The sequence below is a fragment of the Dermochelys coriacea genome, chromosome 1 (assembly GCF_009764565.3).
Source record: "Dermochelys coriacea isolate rDerCor1 chromosome 1, rDerCor1.pri.v4, whole genome shotgun sequence".
Lineage (NCBI taxonomy): Eukaryota > Metazoa > Chordata > Testudines > Dermochelyidae > Dermochelys > Dermochelys coriacea.
This window is the reverse complement of record NC_050068.2, coordinates 110,966,422-110,983,940: the sequence shown is the minus strand read 5'-3', so window position 1 is coordinate 110,983,940 and position 17,519 is coordinate 110,966,422. Positions and strand designations below refer to the sequence as shown.

The window sequence follows — 17,519 nt, the reverse complement described above, 5'->3', positions numbered from 1 at the left end:
TTTTATTCAGTAACAAAACCAGCGCAAAGAAAAATTTCTGTTATTTAAAAGCAAATACGTTAAAAACTTAAGTTATGGAACAGAAAGAACATTTATGTCCATTTTAGCTAAACACAACCGACTGTGGCTTTCACAGTCAGTGTATGTGAAGCTGTGGTTGTTCTTAATGTCCTATGGGATAGAGTGGTAGGGGAAGGGATGCAGCGTCTGATGTCATGAAAAATGTTGAAGGAAGATGTAGGAAGTTGCTGTAATGAAGTTCTCCAGGGACTGCATAGGGAAGTGAGCCCATGATTATTGAACCTCTCGGTCCATAAGGGTCTGCAGCATTGGTATTTGCTGCCAGAGAAGCCCCATCTCCCTCTCCTTTTCCTGCTGGGACTCCTGGGCCTTTCCCCATCCACTCTCTTCCTTTCTCCAGGCTGTCTGCAATATTCACCCTCCAGGCCCTTTGCTCATGGTCTGATGTAGCACTGGCTTGCAGGACCTCACTGAACATGTCCTCCCAGGTCCTCTTTTTTTTTTCCTTCCTGATCTGGCTCAAACATCTTGAGGGTGACAAAGGCACAGAGACCACTGGTGTCCTGAAGCCATGAAGGCCCACATGCTGCTAGCCAGTTTACTGCAATGATTCCTGCCAAAGATATTGCCAACAGACATGGAAAAGCGTCCTATTGCAGAGAAAAAAAATAAGACTGCCACCCCTAAAAACCTTTGAGAGAGGATTGGAAGTTGTATGGAGATTTCGCAGGAGGATTGAAGGGACATCCCTCTGAACATAAACTGCTCTGCATGTCCATCCCCCGACCTAAATGTACAGAGGGGACAGCTCTCTCTCTGTTGTAACCCTACCTTTTCTAGTAGGAGTAAATTAATGAAAGGTCTATAGTACCCCCAGCTTAACAGAACAAAGCTATCAATACTTCATTGAATGGGAAATACAATTACACACTTACATGAAGTTTCTTCCCCTGTATCAAGCTTTCCCATGCTCAACTGTTGGGACTGACTGGACTGTGGTAGATTCTCAAACAGGTTCTGGCTTGCGGCATAGGTGGACCCCCGCCAATTGCATGTCCCTCCTCCTCATCCTCATTGTTAAAATCAGGGGTCTGTGACTCAGGTTCCTTGTAGGTATCCACAATGATGTGCAGGGTGGCAGTGGGGTCTCCATCAAGTATGGCATGCAGCTCTTTGTAAAAATGGCAGGTCTGCAAGCTCTAAACTGGATCAACTGTTGGCCTCCTAGACTTCTGATATGCCTGCCGCAGTTCCTTCGCTTTCACCCGGCGCTGCTGGTGATGCCTATCATAGCCCTCTCTCCTGCATCCTCCAGGCAATCTGCTCATAGATGTCCACATTTCCACAGCTGGTCCACAACTGTACCTGCAGAGCCTCTTCTCCTCACAGGCCCAGGAAATCCTATACCTCCTGTCTACTCCAAGCTGGCGTGCATCTGGAGCATGTAGCTGGCACGGTCGGCTGGACAGTTGCACACAAAAAAGAAGAGCTGCTAGATGTGCTTGCCAAGCTGGATAATCAGGAGCAGGCATTTCAAAAAATGCACAGGGCTTTAAAGAGGGAAAGGGGGAGGCATTCCAGTCTCTGTGACCCCTAGGCAGAGGAGTTCACAACTGTGACCAGAGCAGTCAGTGTTGGACATTATGGGACACAGCTGCTGTAGGACTATTAGGGCTGACATAGCTAATTTAGGGCTTGTCTTCACTACCAGGGAGACTGATGCTGCTGCAATCAATGCAGTGTGTGTCAAATTTAGCGGGTCTAGTGAAGACCCGCTAAATCGACGGCAGAGTGCTCTCTGGTCAATGCTGGTTCTCCAGCTCTGAGAAGAGAAAGGTAAGTCGACTGGAGAGCATCTCCCATTGATGCAGTGCAGTGAGGATACCAGTGTAAAGTCGACCTAAGCTAAGTAGCTGGAATAGCATAATTTAGGTCAACTTATCCCGGTAGTGAAGACAAGCCCTCAGTGTTTACACTCATGCTGCATTGACCTCGGAACATTGACCATGGCTCAACACCACTTGGGGAGGTGGTGTTACTACATCACTGTAACAGGGTGCTTACCTCAGTGGAAGACAAATTTAAGCGTAGACACATGCACATCAAGGACGATGCAAGAAAGCTTACATCAACCTAACTTTGTAATGTAAACCAGGACTAAGTGGCATGTAGAGAATTTGGAAGGTAAAAATATCCAACACCCTATCTCAAAGCCAGGGAACAGGACGGCTGTACAACTTTCCCCCTGCAACAACTCTCCTCCTTATGTAAGAGCTGTTTAAAAAGAGGTTAACAAAGCATTGCTGACAGTCACCTTTACCATGACAATGAAAATGCTATTCATATTTTATTGGTCCATAAAAATTATTCAACTAAGGCAAGCAGGTAACTAGAATTTTGTGAGACTGATTTAAAGGTCTATATTGAATGCTTATATAACATCTACACATTTGTATTATCAATTTCTGTTGTGTTACCACACAAAATTATTTTAAGAGTATTATGGAATTGTACTGAGCACAAGAAAAGGATATTCTCTGAACTGAAGGATTTGTGCTTTCACATGATCTTCACAGACTTGCCGGAGCTGTTTGTACAGTGTAGGGGACACTTTATAAGAACAGAGGTTTTCAACAGCCTAAAAAACAAAGGAAGTTACAAATAAACAAAGCAAGCAAGCAAGCAAACGATATCCTGTACAGAATGCATGTTCCAGCATAATTAACATAATGAAAGATGCTAAAGGAAAAAAAATCACAGATGAAAAAAAAATCAAAATTTATCCATCTAAAACTAAAAAAGAACTATTGTTAAAATGTGTTTAGAATCAAATTACGAGGGAAGGGGGAGAAATCAGCATTTCATGGAATTTTTCATTTCTAAATCTGAATCCTTCTCACACCATCACTTCACTTAGGGCACAAACTAGATTCTGACACTCATCTATCCCAAGCCACAATGTGAACATCCTCAATATCGTTGAGTTCCATAAGTTTTCCCTTGCTGAGGGGCATTCAGAGAGATTCTGTCGGCCTCTTGTTTGCTTTCCTCCAGCTGCCCAATGGCGTGCCATGGTCGATGCTATGTCTTCATTCTTAACATGTTCCAGATATTTCCGTCTCCTCTTCTGGATAACGTGAAAGATAAGGGTTTTTTCAACTCTGAAAAAAGTCTCAACATTTGTTATAAATTAAATCAATTTAATACCTAGTATTAGGTAATCCTGAGGCATTTGCTTTCAAAAGCATAAAAACATGTGTGTAACTGGTGGTTTTCTGGCTTTCATACCCATATGTTGACAGAACTAATATTTGGAGTTGAAGATTCTTAGTTTGGTCTTTAAGTTGTAGATTTGCGGTGATCAAATATGGTTTAAGCCGGTGAATGCATCTACCACATTGCCAGTTTGTGACATTAATTCCTCCTGGATATCCCCACTTCATTACTGTGAAGATTTGTACAGTACAACTTCAGAGTTACGAAAACCTCAGGAATGGAGGTTGTTCGTAACTTTGAAATGTTTGCAACTCTGAACAAAAAGCTATGGTTGTTTTCAAAAGTTTACAAGTGAACCCTGACTTAATACAGCTTTGAAGCTTTGCTATGCAGAAGAAAAATGCAGTTTTTAACCATCTTAATTTAAATGAAACAAGCACAGAAACAGTTTCCTTACCTTATCACATTTTTTAGTAGTTTAGGTTTAATGAAGTACTGTACAGTATTAGCAGCTTTTTCGGGGGGGGGGGGAGGGGGAAGGAAGTAGTCTCTGATGCTGCCTGGTTGCATATTTCCAATTCTGAACAAGGTGTGTGGTTGTCTGGTCAGTGCGTAACTGAGGTTCTTCTGTGTCTTGACTCACTTCTTGCATTCCTTTGCCTTCTAATGCTTGAGTTGGGAGTTGCTAGGGTTCTCATTAAATTTATTTTTTCATAACTGGACAGTTTTTGAAATGCTGGACATCTTTTGGTCTTCATATGCATGTTGGTTGAGCTGTCATTTAGAAGAGATAGTTTGACATCTATGTCTATGCTGAACCATTCGCTCAAGCCTGCATTTATTTAAATTGAGCACACTGGACCATGATAGAAAGCCTTGAGGATGATCATTTTTACTGGCATGCCATAATACCACAAGATGTTCCAAAGTGAATCATGGAGGAGGCTGTCAAATATTTTCTTGAAATCTATGAACTCTGAGTGGTTTAAACCATTTGATGCTCTCTTCAATGATTATTCTTAAGGTGAAAATCTGGTTGACAATTTTCTGGGACAAAAAACCAGCCTGCTCCTCCCTTAGGTTACCTGCAGTCACTTTCTTTATTCTCCTTACGGCAATACTGAAGAAGACTTTACCAAGAAAGGAGTGTAACACCTTACCAATTGCTTAGGTCACCTTTCCCTGGTTATTTGACTATAATACCATTTCCCACTGTTCTGGAGGATTTTCCTGGTCCCATACTTTGAAGACAAATTTGTTGATTTTATCAATGGACTCACCTCAAGCTTTCAACATTTCCCTGATATCTTGGTCTTCACATACCTTTTTTATTGTTGTAGCCACGTTGGTCCCAAGATATTAGAGACATAGATTAGGGGAGGTAATATTTTTTATAGGACCAACTTCTGTTGGTGAAAAAGAAGCTGTGTATGCTTGTCTCTCATCAACAAAAACTGATCCCATAAAAAATATTCCCCCCCACTCACCTTGCCTATCTTTCTTTATTGTGTCTTTCACTTTGAAATGTGAGATGTATCTGGGTATTTTTTCTTCGTCAAAGTCCAATAGTTTTTTGTACTCTTGGTCTGTTTAGCATCCCTGGAAAGTGATCTGCCACTTGTTTTTTTTTTTTGTTCTTTTTATGTTATTCTTTCCTGGTTTATACTTGACAGGCCCTCCTGATGGTGTAAATTTGCCAGTTAGGACTTTGTTGAGCCAATGAAAAAAGTGGTTTTATAATCACCTCTTTCAGAAGTCACTGGTAACATTAGTCATGGACTTCCTCTTGTTTCTCTCACTCTGCTTTTCACTGCTCCGTCCTTTTTATAAAAAAAAAAACAAAAAAAAAAAAAACACACAACTTTTTTTTTTGCTGCTCCTTTTTCTGGAGTAGTTTATGTTTGCTTTGACTTGTTTCCTTTTTTCCCACCCACACAGTTCCACATGTCCTTACTTATCCAGATTTTAGGTTACTTTGTCTGGAAACCAGCTGCAGTTGTTGTGGCTTTATTTTTAAACAGCTGCCATCTTGACAGATGGATGTTGACTTCTTACGGTATCTAACTCTTGTAGCACCTGAAATCAATTCTTCAGTTCAGTTTGAAATTGCTGGTGCAACATCTTGTCTATTAGCCTTTTACTGTCAAGTTTCTTAATGCTTTTGGGTGGTTTGTTTTTCTTGAGTGGATCATTGGTCTTTACACATACAAATTGTGGCCACCTCAGACATCAGCTCCTCTGTATGCTTTGACAAGCTGTGTAGGTTCAACAATCTCTAAGTAGCGATCACAGTGGTGTCTCATATACATGGGTATATCATTAGAAGTCCACACAAACTGCGTATGAAATGCTTTCCAATTCATTCGTAAAATGCATGGAAGTTTATTATGCTCCTAAAATATTTAAGATTAACGGGCCTAACTGAAGACACAAAAGTAGTGAGTTAGATTGCTAGTTAACATAAGTATGAACATATGATTACATTTTTGCTACATTTTTCGTGAGGAAAAAGACTAAGGTTCATATAGTGCCTTTAATATATTTAAAAATCATATTGACCCCCATGAAACTTGACTGCCAGAAATAATTCTGAATGTAACAAGATGTTAGATTAAACAGACTACTGAAGGACATGGGGCAAAGATGCTTCTAGATTTTCTTTTAAGTATTTACTAGTAGACAATTCTTGGAATAATATTGATAAAAAATGACAAGGGGCAGAGCATGATTAAATATCAGGAACAGTATTTCCCATTGTCTATCAATGAATGTATGTGTAAAATAAGTGTAAACAATCTCAATTAATGGCATAATTAAAAGATCACATCACAAACTCACTCAGTTTTCTATCATATGTCATTTTCATGAAGATTTGGTGGCATAAAATCACCCCTTAATTAGCAACACATACTGTATATTTGGAGGCTTCAGATCATGCTTCTCAGTTCCTCTTCCTTACAACATAACCCAAAATGTGTAATGAAGACCCAATACAAGATAAAAAGAAAATAGTAGCAGAAGCTTGAAATGATGTGGGGGTTCTTTAACAAGTATACAGTGTTTCATTAACCTCAGTTTCAAAATACATGACAGTTTTATTAAACAGGGAGACAATACAATGTTTCTGTGGAATAGAAGGAAATTTAGATATAATATAAAATTCATGTAATGAAGTAGCTGTGAAGTTTTGGAATAACCTTCCAAGGGAAGCAGTGGGGGCAAAAGATCTATCTGGTTTTAAGATTCTACTCCATAAGTTTATGGAGGAGATGGTATAATGGGATTTTGGTAAGTAATTGATCTTTAAATATTCAGGGTAAATAGGCCAAATCCCCTGAGATGGGATATTAGATGGATGGGATCTGAGTTACCCAGTTAAGAATTTTCTGTAGTATCTGGCTGGTGAATCTTGCCCATATGCTCAGGGTTTAGCTAATTGCCATATTTGGGGTCGGGAAGGAATTTTCCTCCAGGGCAGATTGGAGAGGCCCTGGAGGTTTTTCGCCTTCCTCTGTAGCATGGGGCATGGGTCACTTGAGGGAGACTTCTCTGCTCCTTGAAGTCTTTGAACCATGATTTAAGGACTTCAATAGCTCAGACATGGGTGAGGTTTTTCACAGGAGTGGGAGGGTGAGATTCTGTGGCCTGCGCTGTGCAGGAGGTCGGACTAGATGATCAGAATGGTCCCTTCTGACCTTAGAATCTATAAGTATCTTTTATTGGACCAACATCTGTTGATGAGAGACACAAGCTTTCAAACTAAGTTTGGAAGCTTGTCTCTCTCACCATCAACTGAACTTGGTCCAATAAAATAAATTACCTCACCCACCTTCTCTCTCTAAATTAGTTTTGACAATTTTAAGTAAGGTCTGTAGTAAGTTATTTAGATTTTTTAAATTCACTTATACAAAATTATAGGTGTATATGAAAGGAAACATTTTGAAGGAGAATGATTTATAACTCTTTTGGACTATAGTAATGGAGACTAGAAAGGGGTCATGCTAGATAAACCAGTTTTATTATCCTGGGAAATACTCAACAGGAACGTGGAGCAAAATGGGGGAGAGAAGGCGAGTAGTAGAGAGAGGAACACAAGGGTAGGAAAGGTAAGACTGAATAGAGGGAAGATGAGGAGTAGAGAGTTTAACAAGAAGTGAAAAATTAAGTAGAAACTAACAGAACTAAAACGAAGATATTAAAATGGAAAATATAGTGGGAAGTAAAAGGAAAGGAAAAAACTAAGGTTAGAAAATTGAGACTAAGAACAGAAAAATCTGTAAAAGGTTATAAATGACAATGTGGAATACAGAGAGGGAAAAAAAAAGTTTAAAAGATTTCCTACAATAATACTAAGTCAAAATGTGTGAAGTGAAAGAAAGGATAGGTGAAAATGAAACCAAGGATGAAAGTAAGTTTTAAAATGTGATTTCAATGAAAAACACATTAGTGCTGAAGATCACAGTATTTCAGATACAGATGCATGGGTAGCTGAGATCAACAGAAATGAAATATGGAGATCAAGCATCTGCTTTCACATATTTAACTGATAAACGTTGAAAACTAAAGGACAGGGTAGGAAGGATATGGAAGAATGGGAGAATAAGTTAAGGGTATATGAAGAGCAGCAACAGTGATTACTCCCGAGGAAATTCTATGCCACTGCTGCACAGCAGAAAATGTCACACCCACAGAAATTCCTCTGATTAAAACTGATCATGTAGATCACTGTTGCTATCATGGTTATATAATTACAACAAAACTTGTACAAATTATATCAAGCAAGGTGTCTATGCAAAGGTTATGATTTATTGAATATATGGTTTTGCTATTTGTATGTAGGTATCATTTTTGTATTTGAAGTTATGAGTATTGGTTCTATCAGGGAGTTGGAACAATCAAATTTTTGAATGGCTCTGCTCTAGCGCCAATAGTGACTGCTCCAGCTCCGCTTCAACTCCACTCCGCGCTCAGACTCAAATTAATTTTTAACTAAATAAAAAAGTGCATACTATAATTTTGGAAAAACATTTTATTCAGACTTAAAACAATTTAATCATCATCAACAATGATACAAACTAGAATCCTTGATAATTCAGTCTGTAAAAAATTATTGCAGTAATCAAGTAGTCTTTCATAGCCTGCCGCAAATCATTTAAAATTAACTTTAAAGCTGAAAACAGTCACTCTACACTAGCTTGAGTTGTTGGCATACTCGAAGCAATTCTACAGGCAGCCTGAATGCGGTGTGGGTAGCTGGGAATGGCCTCAAAAACAGACTTAATTTTTAGCCTACTGCCTCACAATCTTCCCGAAAGTTTATCTCAAATAATGCGTCATTACAATTATGAACCGCAGAAACTCGCTGGCGTCTTTCTTTTTTATCTCATTCCTTTTTGAATGCGTCATCTTCTGAAGAATTGGTGCTTGAATTATCTCCATTTCCCTGTGACAGTTGAAGACATCTCAGGGATGGACGCTCAAACAAGTTCAGAGTGGAGACGGAAGTTCGAGAACAACCTGCTATTTCTGAAGGATGTGAACTTTCCGAAACTGCAAATTCGATTGTTGATGACTCCTTTTGTTGTGTTTCGTTTTCTTCAACCTCTTTTGCTGAGTTCAAATGTAGCAATACATTTTGTTTTTTGAGTCATCGAGCAATATCAAGGAGCCCTTCCTTTGCCTTTGGTATTTCCCTTGAGGTAAGAAGAATCTGATACCGTGGGTCAACAAACTCCAACAAGGAAATGAATATTGTCAAACAGCTTCTCTTCGCATTTCTTCATGGAGGATAGAATTCCTTCTGCAATTTGTCCACCATTTTCTTGCAAGAATTTTGACAGTTTTTGCCATTCGTTCATTAAAACTCCTGGGGTTACAATGACAGCTTGAAGATTCACGGTCGTTTGGTTTGGCTTTACCAAGAGGTCTCGCAGGTTCATTCAGCTTTTGTTAACTTGAGTTCTCTTATTCCAGCAGCAGCCACTTGTTCACAATCAGACTGAAAAATGAGAAGCCAATCAATCATCGCAAATGTTGAACCCCAGTGAGTCACAGTATCCAGTGATTGAGCTACCCGATGTAGATCAAGCAGATCACTTCGAATACTTGGGGTTCGTAGTTTGACAACGACTTGTCGAATTTTTGCCAGAAATTCTCGCATGTTTTGTTCAGTCCATCCCAGATCGCCAACAGAAGAGTGTTAACACACCTCATCAGTTGGACTTTTGAGTCGTCCTCATGAAGCCATCTTGGAAGTATGAAGCTAGGGTCATTAACCCATTGCGCAGCAGCATCCATGTTGAGTTCAATTTCATCCATTCCTTTAGTTCCTTCATCAGGCAAAATAGCTTCAGTTCTGTCCACATTCCTGTTCTCAGAGGTAGAAATGGTTTCACTCACTGTCCTCGCTGAAATTTTTGACAGCACACACGTTTGCTGCATTGTCAACACAGATGCTCAGCACTTGCATTTCACTGATCCCAAATTTTTCGAAAATAGCTTTTACTTGATTTTTCACAAACAAAGACTTGTAACGCCCTTCAGTGTCAATTACGTCCAAGGTTTTTACCGCAGCTTTATCTTTTCCTTCTTCCTAGTACTAAGCATTGATTGCAAGGAAATTTCTGTTTCCACGGGTTACCGCATCCATTTTCATGTAGCACAAGTTTTGCTCCAAAGCTTTCTTGAGCTCTTTGCTACCAGACTCAGCTGTGCTGACAACTAAATGACGAACCGCACCGTGCCCATCAAAACACCAAGCTGCCGACCAATTTCACCTGCAATTTTTGGAATCCTTTGTTCTTTAGTCTGAAGGTAGTGAGCAGTGTTGAACTCAAGCAAACCATTTCCATCAGCCCTTCACAGAAAGTATTCAGAGTAGCAGCCATGTTAGTCTGTATTTGCAAAAAGAAAAGGAGTACTTGTGGCACCTTAGAGACTAACAAATTTATTTGAGCATAAGCTTTCATGAGCTACAGCTCACTTCATCGGATGCATCTGGTGGAAAATACAGTGGGGAGATTTATATACACACACTGAAAGGTTTTCCTCCTCCCCCCCCCCCCCCGCTGCTGGTGATGGCTCATCTTAAGTGATCACTCTCCTTACAGTGTGTATGATAAAACCCATTGTTTCATGTTCTCTGTGTGTGTATATAAATCTCCCCACTGTATTTTCCACCAAATGCATCCAATGAAGTGAGCTGTAGCTCACGGAAACTTATGCTCAAATAAATTTGTTAGTCTCTAAGGTACAGAAAGTATTGGCATCCATGGTGACTATAACCTTTGAGGACGTCAAATATGAGTCAAGTTTTGTTTGCTCAATTTGGGGTTTCTTTTTAGATGAAGCTCTGTAAAAAATCTTTTCTCCAGGAGTTTTCAAAGAGCCAGATGAATGTTGTTTAGCCGCATAAGCTTTCTGTTTTGGCTCATCTTCCTGGTCCTTTTTTGTAACCAGAGCTGCATAGTTTTAAGGATGGTTACGTTTTACATGCCGCCAAAGGTTGAAACTTTTCACGGCACTTGCTTCACTTGTCTTGAAGCTAAATGTTTTGAGCTCGCCATTCACTTCCTTTTCCACCTTGCACTTTTCTGATTTCTTCTTTGCTTTTCCCAAAAGCAAAAGACATTGTTGAGATCCTTTTCCCTAAATCGGCCATCAATCATGGGGGACAGATTTGATTTTTTTTATTGAAACCAGGGCCAAATTTTCTTGTGCTGCTACCGCATCCAAATGTTTCTTGTTATGATCTTTGAATGAACAAAAGCATTACACTTTTAAATTATATACCTGCTTGTGATATCTTAACCACTTAAGGTACTTCAAATTTATTTTGGATTTTTTGGACAAAAATGATCGCATTTTCTTTTTACACAGAATTATTATTAAAGTATATTAATATTTTAACATTTCTTGCAGTTTTAATGAAGTAAGAACCATTTTAATATACATGATACAAATTTTTATTTTGTAAATTGCAAGTTAGTTTTAATAATTTTTTTTGAATGTTGTATGATAGAACATTGGAAATAAACTTTAACAGGTTTCAGAGTAGCAGCCGTGTTAGTCTGTATTCGCAAAAAGAAAAGGAGTACTTGTGGCACCTTAGAGACTAACAAATTTGTTAGTCTCTAAGGTGCCACAAGTACTCCTTTTCTTTTTGCAAACTTTAACAGGAAAGTGGATTCAAATTGCAAGCACAGTCCTTTTAGTAAAGGGAGCAAATTTTCAGAAATACGTTTTTGCTTCATCAGCCTGAATAGATTATACAAGATAGAGCAAACAACAGGTTCCATCTTGTATAGTGTTTCCAGCCTGATGAAGGAAAACATATTTCCAAAAAATTTGCTCTTTACTAAAAGGACTGTGCTTGCAATTTGAATCCGCTTTCCTGTTAAAGTTTATTTCCAACATTCTATCATACAACATCATTCAAAAAAAATTATTTAAACTACAGGCATCGTGAACTGGGAGGACTGGGCCAATCTTATTTAGTATTTTTTAAATCTTCAACTATTTAACAGATACAACCCTGAAATATGATTTAATGCTAAAACATGCATTAAAATGGTACTCTTAATTTATTTTGTATAATTAACCGTTTCCGAGAAAACTGTTTAAAAATTTTAATTTGCTTAGAATCATACAAACAATTTTACTTATTACTTATTTTTCAACTTTGGAACCATAAATTTTAAACGTAATAATAAATAACCAAAAATTAACAACTTATTATGGAACATAATATTACCGCTCGTAGCCAGGGGCAGTTGAGGACAAGCCTTTCTTGAAATGTGAAATAAAAATGACCAAACGCCAGTTCGGGACGCCTATGGTTTAAATAATTTTGGATAATGTAATATGGTAGAATATACTAATACTAAGACACAGACAATTTCATTACTTTATATTAAAGCATTTTTGAGATATCAGAAATTAACTTTTATTCACCTCCTTGAAGGGACTGTAGCCCCCTTAGGAAGAATTTTAGGACACGTGTTCACACAAACATTTTTTCTTAAAATGACCTAAGGATTCACCCCCAAAGTGGTGTTGGACATTTTCCAATCACTCTAGATATATCATAAAAAAATCACTCCTAATTTATGCAAAAATGTTTACTGTATATTTATATGCCTGCTGCATGCGACTTTTTCAGTAAATTTAAAATTACAAACAACGCTACCAAAAGACCGTGAACAGATGACATATAAAATAAGTCCACCAGAGTGATACCAGAGCATGTACAAATGAACAAATGTACCGGTAATGGGAGCCCGTGTGAGAAATGAGCTTAAGTGGTTAATATCTCTTGTGATATCTTAATATATCAATAAATAAAAACATTTTTTTTGCAATACACCTGTTTGTGATATCTTAAATGTTGCATCTCACGTCACACTTTTCCATAATCACAGCACTCAGCGCGTCTCGTTGATGAACCCTTACAAAAGTAGTATCAACACATACTAATCTAACTAATCTGCGCGAGTACGTACTCATCTAATCTTGGCGCAAGGGTGGGAGCAGTCTGCAGTGTTGTCAGATGTCTAATAATTATCTGATTCATTAATAAAACATATTTCCAAAAAACTTTGTAACTTTGTATCTGTACATTAAATCTTGATTTCAGCCAAAGTGAGAATAACTGTGACATATTATGTAAAGTGGTAAAGTAGATGTTAATATCAGTTAAACAATCTGAAACTTTTTGGCACCTTTAGGACTTTCTTGCTAAATATCATTCATTTTGGATTGAAAATGAAAAAAAAAAAAAACAAAAAACGGAGCAGTGGAGCAGTCAAGATTTTCTGTGCTCCGGTTCCATTCCAGCTCTGGGCAAAAACCTGCAGCTCCACTGCTCCAAAGCCCTGGGTTCTATACTTGGATTTCAAATGTTTGCTTCTGGGTAGCACTCACAAGGTATTTAGCCAGCACATTGTGAAGGAACTATTCAAATTGAATGGCCAATTAAAGAACACTTAACTCACAATGGAAGACACCTATCTACATTTAGTGGACTTTCCTGCTATGACTAGGTGAAATCATGCATGAACATGTGACTTGCTCATGTGACTCCAAACACCATCTTGTTACTGTAATTTTGCACAGTGAGAACAATGAGTTTCCCTTCACCAGAGAGAAGCTATAAAAGCTGCTGGAAACATCTCCATTCTCCTGTCTCTTTCCTGCTCAAACCTCTGGACTATGAACTTATACTAATGGAAGCATTCTAACCAATGGACTGAGGACCTTCCAATGATTTGGATGCAACCAGAGACTTAACAAGCCAGCAGTTTATTCCATCATTGCTACAAGCCTGATCCAAGAACTTTGCAATTGTATGTATTTGATTCCTTTAATCAATTTTAACTCTCACATTTCTCTTTTTTTTTTTTTAAATAAGCCTTTAGATTTTAGATACTAGAGGATTGACAACAGTGTGATTATTGGGCAAGATCCGAGTTGTATATTGACCTCAGTATTGGCTGGTCCTTTGGGATCAGAAGAACCCTTTTGTTTGATTAAATTGGCTTTAAAGAACCACTCATCTTTAAGTCTAGTGTCTGGGTATTGAATCCAGGACTGAATGCCTAAGTAGACTGCTTTTTTGACTTCCTGTTAGCCAGTGTGTTGAAACAGTTTACTTTTGTTGCTGGTTTGGTGTATCTTATGAGAGAATAACCTCCAGTTTTGGGGGGGGGGGAGGGCGTCTGCCCTATTTCTCAGCAGTCTGTCCTGAATTTGGTATTCTTAGATGTGACCCACGGAGCCACAGTGACAGTGGGGAAGAAAAAAGAAGCTGCACCAGTGCTCACTCATCCCTCTCCAGCAGCTCAGATGCATCTGGTCGGGCATCCTAGGAGAGGTAAATCACTGGGGGGAGGGGGCACTGAGGATGCCCCAGCCACCCAGGGATGTTAGTCCCAGCTGAGGGTGGGAGGAGGAGGAGGAAGATGGAGATGGAGCTGCCCCTTCCCTGCACAGAGCACCCAGACTGGGTCAGATCAACCCCCAGAAACTTCCCGATTGCAGGAAGCTCTGCACTGTGGGGAGAAGTTGCGGGGCTTGGTGGAAAGGGTAGCGACTCCCCGTACAGAGACCCCCTCCCTCCACCTGCGCACCAGGAACCATCCCCCACCGAGCCTCCCCTCACATCAGGAGCTTTCTGCACCCAGAAGCCCCCTCACTAAGCCCCCCGAACTCCTACCCTGCCAAGCCTCACCCTCTGCATCAGGAACCCCCCCACATCCAGACCTCCCCACTGAGCCCCCCCCCACACCCAAACCCTAACCCCCACAAGCCTCACCCCCTGCATCGGGAGCTCCCCACACCCAGAACCCTCCCCCCCCCCATCAACCTCCCCCTGCACCCAGAACTCCCACCCCACTGAGCCTCACCCCCTGCATCGGGAGTCCCCCACACTCAGACCACTACCACACTGAGCCCCAACCAACTGCACCCTGACCACCCCACCCATCCCCCACTGAGCCCTTGCCACATTCACCTCAACTCCCCTTCCCCATTTCCCTTCCACCCAGAACCCTGCACCCAGCCCTTGTGCATCCAGATTTTCCCACACACCCAGACCCCCCCCAGTGAGCTGCCCGCACTCAGATTGCGCCACACAGAACTCTGGTACTCTTGAGGGAATTCTGCTCCAAAAAAAAATTAAAATTTTAAAATTCTGCTCATTTTAATTGTCAAAACAACACAAACACAACAATATAATCACACCCACTTTCAATTATTTGCTGACAAGAATTTTGAAATAAATTACCAACATAATTGAAAGTGGTGTGATTATATTGTGTTTGACAAATAAAATATGGAGAATTTTACAGAATTTTAAAATATTGTATGCAGAATTTTTAATTTTTTGGCGCAGAATTCCCTCCGGAGTAACTGATTGCCCCATTGCTGCCCAGCAACTACTTTACTTCCACACACAGACCTCGGGGGGAGGGGGGGGAAATGTATATTTTACAAATTTCTAATTGGACCAACAGCACAAAGAAAGCCATTATTTTCCATTCTTTAATACTATTATAAGCTCAACATACCTAGACACAAAAAGCACCACTGTTATTTACTCTGTTACCAAGTGATATAACAAGCATGCAAGCATCATTAAATAGAGATCTAGTGTATCCAAACGTGTATGCCTCCTAGGTCTAGATCACTCTTGAAGTTTAAGGTTTCATCTTACAGACACTACAGACTATGTAAACCCCTTATGACAAGTACAATGAAGGGAAAACAGAATTACGCTGATACAGTAATTATACTGGTACTATTTTAAAATTTTATATGCCTACAACCATCTAGAGAGACTTTCCTAAAGCCTCTAAAGAGAGAGTTCTTCACACAATTAAGGGTTCTCAGGGTCAGGCAGCAAAAGTAAAGACTGGAGGGTGGTGTCTCTAAGAGGAAGAATTAGTGTTGTCATTATTCAGACAGAAATTCTTTGTGTGTGTTAATGAATGGTATGAACCTTGCTGCAGAATTATGCACTTAACTGAACATAACCATAGTTTTTAATAACGAGGCTAGAATAGTAAGTTTTGTTTGGAGTACCACTTATCAACCTTAACCGTTTACTAACTAACTATACTGTTTGGGAACTCAGCAAAACTAGCTTTAGAATTTCACTCAAATAAACTGGTAGCCAGTGCAGTACATGAAGCACAAGTGCATTATGCTCCCCAAAGGAAACACTCCACCTCAGCAGCCATATTCTGAAAAGGCGTGTTTAGACACAAGTAGAGTGCTCTGCAATCTGGAGGTGACATTGTGGTGTATAACCAAGGGGAGCGTCATATTCAAGAATGATCACAATCTCCTTGCCAAGCATGGTTTCAAGGAAAAATATGTTGGACCACAGCTGATACCTGAACATTCAGAAGCAACCACAGGTCTGACAAGAGCACCAAGCATGAGTGACAAATGGCACACTAATTATTGCCATCAAGAGGAAAAAGAATTACTTTTATTTCCTCCAACAAACATGTTTTCTGCATTAGACATTCTGTAGACAGAATGCTGCTTAGTTATCCTCTAGAAATGATGGAACAGAGATGTATAATTGGGTGTCACTTGCACAATAAAGGTACAGCAATCCACGCTGCCCCACATATATACAGTAGACCCCTGTTTATCCAGTTTAATTGAGACTGGGACCAGATCAGATAGATAACACCCCAGATAAACTGGAGAATGGGAAAATGCGATGCTGCAGCACCATCTAGTGGCCACAGGAGAAATCCAGGAGAGGGCTGGACAGTACAAGACATACATTTCTGGGGGGAAAGTCTAAGATTGGGGTGTGCTGGGGTTACCATGAAATATAACCGGGGCTGGAGAGTGCCAAGGTGTGGTTGGCTGGCTGGCGGGCTGCAGCACACACGTACATGTGCATGCACACACACACCCACACCCACACCCCTCTACCTGGGAGTGACTTGCATGCTGGAAGCTGTTTGTGAGAAATCTAGACTGGAGGCTACAGCAGCAAAGCAGTGTAAAGGGCACTCCAGGTTAGAGGGCAGGATGACACAACTACTCATTAGCCCAGATCGTATCCTGGATATGTGTAACAGAATGTACCCCTGTGGCCACACCCTATCACTATTGTAATAAGGTATGTCTTGTAAGGTATAATTTGAAGACTCAATTTGCTGTTCATTTTGTTGTCCTGATAAAATGTGTGGCAACATTATACGTGAAGTTATAAGATTTCCCCATATGATGTTACTAACATGTGTTCCAAACTAAGGTGGGCAAACAGGTCTATCTCAAACAAAGGAATCTGTGCTCTGCTTAATTTGCATTTAAGCAGTGAACAGAGTCATCAAGCAGGAAGGGAGACAAAGGGAGTTCAAACAGGTGTTAAAAACAGTAGGGAATATCCTTTCATATAGACACTCTTTCTCCTCACAGATGGAAATGTTTTCCAAGAGGAAGACTGACACTATAAAAAGAGGGCATAAACGCACCCACTCCTCCCTCTTGCTCTCTCTCTCTGTCCATTGATGTATCGCACAAAAAAAGGACAAAAAGCAGCCATTAAGCAGAAAAAGGGGTCCTAGCCTAAGAAGTTTGGCCAGTAAGACTACTGAAAACATGTGGGGAGAAAAACTTTGCTCTGAATTTAACGATTTGTTAAGTTAGGCATTAGTTGTGTTTTATCTTTATTTTTCTTGTAACCATTTCTGACTATTATGCTTCATTACTTGCGCTCACTTAAAATCTCTCTTTGTAGTTAATAAGTTTGTTTTACT

The 17,519-nt window shown here is 39.8% G+C and overlaps 1 protein-coding gene across 3 annotated transcripts in view; it reads right to left on the bottom strand.

The window, feature by feature from the left end:
- CUL4A (cullin 4A) overlaps nucleotides 1-17,519 on the bottom strand; it is a 93,359-nt gene that overhangs the window by 68,991 nt on the left and 6,849 nt on the right. For all 3 annotated transcript variants that reach the window (XR_006278243.1, XM_038401887.2, XM_038401903.2), the window contains exon 3: nucleotides 2,556-2,659. Coding sequence is in view for 1 of the 3 variants with exons in the window: in XM_038401887.2 (XP_038257815.1) it covers nucleotides 2,556-2,659 (104 nt within the window). In the remaining 2 variants the exon portion in view is untranslated. The remainder of the gene's footprint in view (nucleotides 1-2,555; nucleotides 2,660-17,519) is intronic.